This window comes from Astatotilapia calliptera, chromosome 15 (genome assembly GCF_900246225.1).
Source record: "Astatotilapia calliptera chromosome 15, fAstCal1.2, whole genome shotgun sequence".
NCBI classification, from domain to species: Eukaryota; Metazoa; Chordata; class Actinopteri; order Cichliformes; family Cichlidae; genus Astatotilapia; species Astatotilapia calliptera.
This window is the reverse complement of record NC_039316.1, coordinates 7,680,455-7,686,037: the sequence shown is the minus strand read 5'-3', so window position 1 is coordinate 7,686,037 and position 5,583 is coordinate 7,680,455. Positions and strand designations below refer to the sequence as shown.

The window sequence follows — 5,583 nt, the reverse complement described above, 5'->3', positions numbered from 1 at the left end:
CGTGGTATCTGAACACGCTGTAACATCGAGATTATAGACACTAACGCGCATAATTGCGCGTCATTTGTTCTCTGGTATCTTAGTAGTGTGTGAACTATAAAACATGCTGGTAATCATCACTTTTATTGCAGTTGTTTACTCTAAAAGCATTGCAGATAACATCATTTATTTTGGGCAGGCAGTTATGAAATAACTGGCTGAGAGGTGACACGAGAGGCTCAGCTGTGCTCCAGGACACACACTCACACACACACACTCACAAAGTTTTTAAAAAGTAAAGTTATACAGGGAAGGTTTCAAAATACTATGTTCTCCTTAATATAAGCTACTTTAATCGTGCATCTCATTCTGGTAAACAGTGCCATCTAGGGACCTCCAGGATGCTGTCACAAGCTCCTGTGACACCACAGCACCACTGGTGGTGTCACACACTCTGCTGTCTTAAAGAAAAAAGAGGTCACAGTGATCATCCTAAAAGGCATTACATTTAATAAATAGATCAGCTGGCTCTTCTCACATATCAGCTTTATCAACAGAAGTCAAGACCTTTTGAACGCCAGGTTCCAATTCTTCATCATCAACAATTGCTTCTTTTTTTTTGGTACACAGTCTGAAAAACCTCTTTTCTTAGGATCTTGACTTTACATTCTCTTTGTCCACAATCAAATCTGTCAAAAGGTCCTGAGAATTAGCAATCAACAGTAACACACTAAAACAGTGAACAACACAAAAAACAAAACGAAAAAACAAAAACAAAACAAGGTGGGTGAGATGATAAAGGTGGCTCTCCTTCACACTAAAAGTATGCAATTTACAAAAATATCGCCTGAGTCACTTCAACATTTATATACTAGGTTGGTTCTTCACTCTGTGTAAACATGGACTGGCTGATAATTCTACTCAATGAGCCATTTAAGTTCACAGATAGATTACTGATAATAAATCAGAAAAGCAGAGAGACGAGCAGAAGCGAAATAAATAATTACAGTTTGGCTGCCGTGTGTGGCAGACACGTTGGTCTGTCATGTTACTCTGTGATCAGGTTTTTAACACTGATTGAAATATCTCCAGTCAGTCTCTCTCCATTGAGGTCAGTCGTCTGTTTCGCAGTACATCTTCAGTAGTCAGTTGGGAGGGGGAGGGGGTTAGCGCTGGTAGTGTGGTACAGCGATTTGCTGGCGGTGGTGCAGTGCCAGTCAAAAGTTTGGATACACCCCAAACTTTTGGCTGGTGCTGTAGCTGCTGTGATGAGGAGGATAGAGGAGGTCCGGGGTCTGAGGAGCCAGGCCGGTGCACAGAGGTTCGTGGCTGCTCAGCACAGACGACAGATACTTGGCCTCCTCTGTCAGCTGCTTCACCTCCTTCCTCAGGGCGGCATTTTCCTTCTCCAGGTTCTCACTCTCCTGGAAACACGAAGGGAGGGGATGTTAGAGCAAAGCTGCTTTATTTACTATAAAAGTGCGTGCTTTTTGTGTGAGGTTAAGTTGGACAGCATAAAGGTGATGGTCTTTACTACTTGTTCATGAAAAAGCCACAACCACATATCCTGCTTCCGCGCTGGTGTTTTTGCATGTTTTAGTGCACGGTATATTTTAACCCCAAACATTTCAAAAGGATAATGCAGGCCATTTTTAATAGTCCATGTATGAATGTGCTGGATGGTTTGTCTACCATTCGATGTAGAACAGAAGAGCGCAACAGCTTTGCAGAATCATTGTCCACAGTGGATGGCCTGACTTTAAATCTAAGCCACGATTAGATTGTCATTTAACTGACATACTTTCATACATGCTCAGTTTAGGGAAATTGAATAAGCTTATTGATTCCCTTAGGCCAAGGGTGTCAAACCCAAGGCCCAAGGGCCAGAATCGGCCCAGCAAAGACTGCAATCCGGCCCACTGGACAGCTTTGGAAAATGTTAAGGAGGGCATACATTTTTAAACTTTTAATCCTTTTTTTTAATAGGTTTTACACCTTTTTCTGCTTACAAAGACCTCCCCACTGCGACTCAAATTACACCAAAGTAGTTAAATAATAAATAAATAAATGGTAGAAAAGTTCCTGTTTGTCACTGTTTATTGTAGAAATTACAGTTCTTAAAAAAATGTTTTTGAAAATCCAGTCACAAACACAAATATAAATATTGGATAGTCTGGGCAGTGAGCCCAGAACTATTTCTGTAACTTTACACATTTATCACATAGTGTGCTGTTAAAATTACACTTCTTTATCTATATTTAAGATATCTCAGGGATTAAATGTGTAGTTAAATGTCTTCCCACTAACAGAGAGGGTTAAGATCACAGTGATGCCTTACGCCATCATCAGGTCAGAGTTGGAATTTGTTTAATTCTTTTCTTTATGATCAACTTTTATGTTAAGAAATGATGCCTGGATTAAATATGGTGAGTAGTTGAATCATTAAACTATTTCAACCTTTCACAAAGACTGCGAGCACAGTGAAGCAACGAGTCCACAGTTCAAGTAGGAAAACAATTTTATATTATAAAAAATGCTAAAACTGTGGCATCCCTGCCTGTTTCAGTGATCATTTGTAATGGGCCAGTCAGTAAAAGTGTAAAAGTAAAAGCATGTTGTTGCCACTTGAGATAAAGTTGTCTCTGTTTCAGTACTGAAATGAATAGCTTTGGTTACTTAGGAGTTAGTAAAACATGAAATATCTACAACATCTACATTGCTTTGTTCTAAAAGTAGAAATATTGGTGGCAACACTGCAAAAAGGAGAAGGAAAATAGACAAAAATACACATTACCCTGTTACATTGCCCTGCAACTATTGATTGAAACTGTGTGCAACTTGCACCACAGTGTGAAAAGGTACATTTCTGACATTTTTGGGTGCCACATTTTCCAAAACAAGTGGAAAGAAGGTGTCTTTCTAACCGATGATCAGTTTTTAGCAAGTAGAGCAAAAGGTACGTCACTGCTTGATACTTTTTTCTCTCTTTCTTTTCATTCGTTCTTTTTTTTCACCTTTGTGTGGGAATTGTAGGAGAGAAATCTTCCACTTGGTTAATTAAAAGGTCATCTCACCATGGCCAAAAGATCACAAAGCTGAGCTGTGAGTCCTTACTGTCACAGAACCCTTGGGCAAACCCCTGTACTTGCGTCACTTAGCCAAATACGGCCCACTGCTATCAGTGTTTTACAAGAAGTGACTGCCTTTTTCTCCCCTCCTGCCCACGACATGTAGCACTCGAGCTCATTTACAAAGAAGAAAAAAATACTACTGAAGAAACAGGAAATAAGCCACAGTGTCAAAGAGAGGGAAAATTCACCTTCCTGTTTATCTAGCGAGACGATGAAAGTAAAACCACAGGCTATATTCTGTGTGACTGACGGGTTTAAAGAGATTGATAATGTGTACCGTACTTCACAGGAAGGATTCTCACATATTCAAATCAGCTACACTGGATCTACTACAGCCTACGGTGTGGCTTTTTTTGAAGGTCAAAAATCTCTTCTGCTCGTCTGATAAAGTTCACTGAAACAGCTGCTCTTGACACATTACTGTGAAAGAGCTCAGTGCCGCACGCATCTTCTTTTCTTGAACGAGGAAGTCACATGGCGAGTGGTTACGTGATCAGTGTTTTGAAATATAGGTTGATGTAAGAAATGACACCTTGTTGAGCTAGTGGAAGTGTTCAATGGGTCACTGGTTGCTTTTAACATAACAGAGCATCCAGCTGCGCATCCAGCAGAAATGTGCTGACTACCCACTCTAACGTTAAAAAGAAAAAGAACTATAAAAGATCAAACAAATAAAGCGGTGAACAAAAGGAGTCGAGCGTGAACGCACTCCTGTCGTCATACACTGTGCTGCAGTCTCTGATGCTCGTTTCTGCTGTGAAAAGGGAGTGATTGCCCACACGTGCTAATTTATTCCTTAAGCTTCTGAAAACACACCGAACAGCGTCCAAGTGTGCAGCCCAACAGAAGCCATGACACATCGCCACATGGTCAGGTAGCATTTTGTAAATATAGTACAAATCCACTCCCAGAGGCTTCAAAGAGCTGCACGGACACTTAGAAAGCGCTGCAGTCTGTTGCAGTACTCAAAATTTCTTTCCATTTGTGCTATGGAGTTACACTGGAGGTTGAACAGTTGGCAGGGCATTGCATAGCAAAAAACACCCCTGATGCTTTCATCATTATTCACAGAGATAGGCTGAATTAGCAGCTCTGACATACAAGGAGTGTTAAGTTTATCCAGTCAATCTGCAGTTATTGATTTGAAACCAGCATGGCAGACTTGTTTTCAGCATGTCCTGCTGAGACATCTGTTCGCGTTGTGTTGCTTTGAGGGTGTTAAGTGTGGTGGAAGGTGTCCTTACCAAGTGAAGGCTGTCAGCTTTTTGAGTTTGCCTCAACCTGCTCTTCTGGGCAGCGATTCGATTCTTCTCGCGGCGCATCACCTTCTTTGGGTCGTCTGAGCTCTGAAACAAAACAGCAGGCCCTCAGTTAGTGTGTTTGTGCAAATGACACAGAGGCCACCAGACGTCTCCTGAGCCTGAAAGAGTGAATCTGCGAGAAGCTCGGTGAATAGTTTGTGCTGGACGCTCTAGCCGGGGTGTGAAAATGATAGTTCAGGGAAGACTTGCCTAACATCACACCTAATGTGCAAGGGCAGGGTCGGGGAGTGGCTGAGTCATCGGTTAGCTATAACGCACACCCTGTTTCATGTCCTGAACACTCGATTTTCTTGGTATCATAATAACTAATCAATTTCAAAATGCTGAGTCGGTTGGACATCAAAAAGATAAGAAATGTAGTATCTAACCTCGTCTGAACGTCTGTTAGCACCTCTCTGAAAATCCCCCAGACAACCAGCGTTGCTCACAGAAATAACTGAATTTAGATGATCAAAGTTATTTCCATGCCTTGTAGCGTTAATACGTCGCTTGAGCGCTCTATTTCCAGAACAGGTTTGAGCAATAGTGAACACTAGAGACTGACACATGTGAAACCAGCCAGCACCGAGGGTAATGGACAGCTTCTCCCATGCACAGAAATGCACAGTACATACTGTATTTAACACGATGTCTGTTCCCAACAGCTCTCAGCTCTCATTCGCAGTTTGAGGACTTGCAAAAACAATGGAGTCCCACTACTTGGGCAAAGTGGTGCTGAGTTTTTTTCTTTTTTTTGCAATTCACAAAAGCCTACACTTGCAGCGAGTCATGCCTCCAGCCCATGTGTGCATGTGAGACACTCTGAGAAACTGTGAAAAGAGCCAGCAGAGACAGGATGGGTGTCTCTAGTGGTGGCCTTGGTTGCTGCCCACAAAAATATGCATGAAAGAATGCAGCCAATCAAAGGTGCGTGTTTAAAACATACCCACACGAGTACATCCAGAGATGTTAAACTAAAATCGCTCCGACAAAACCGGGCACATCCTCGTAAAAGTAAACGAACCATGCACACTTACCTGTCTGCTTCCAGGTGATGGGGACTTGTAACTTGTGTCATTGCTGTCAGAGCCCTGCGCCATAGCCGACTGTAGCGACTGAAACTTTGTGTCTTTGTCCACTTCTGCTTTGCGTTTTTGAGTGTGTGTGATCTG

General features: G+C 42.0%; 1 protein-coding gene across 1 annotated transcript; it reads right to left on the bottom strand.

Annotated features, from left to right (window-relative positions):
• Positions 1–104: 104 nt before the first annotated feature.
• batf (basic leucine zipper transcription factor, ATF-like) lies at positions 105–5,583 on the bottom strand. Its single transcript, XM_026194755.1, has 3 exons — positions 5,449–5,583; positions 4,355–4,456; positions 105–1,403 (listed from the first exon to the last, which is right to left on the bottom strand). The coding sequence occupies exons 1-3, from the start codon at positions 5,509–5,511 to the stop codon at positions 1,197–1,199; spliced, it is 372 nt and encodes a 123-aa protein (XP_026050540.1). The 5' UTR covers positions 5,512–5,583; the 3' UTR covers positions 105–1,196.

Excerpts from the sequence above, each read along its gene's own strand:
- batf (XM_026194755.1), bottom strand. The coding sequence starts at position 5,511 with ATGGCGCAGGGCTCTGACAGCAATGACACAAGTTACAAGTCCCCATCA. Across the intron at positions 4,457-5,448 it reads CATCACCTGGAAGCAGACAG|AGCTCAGACGACCCAAAGAA; the intron begins GTAAGTGTGCAT and ends GTTTTGTTTCAG. Across the intron at positions 1,404-4,354 it reads AAGCTGACAGCCTTCACTTG|GAGAGTGAGAACCTGGAGAA; the intron begins GTAAGGACACCT and ends TCGTGTTTCCAG.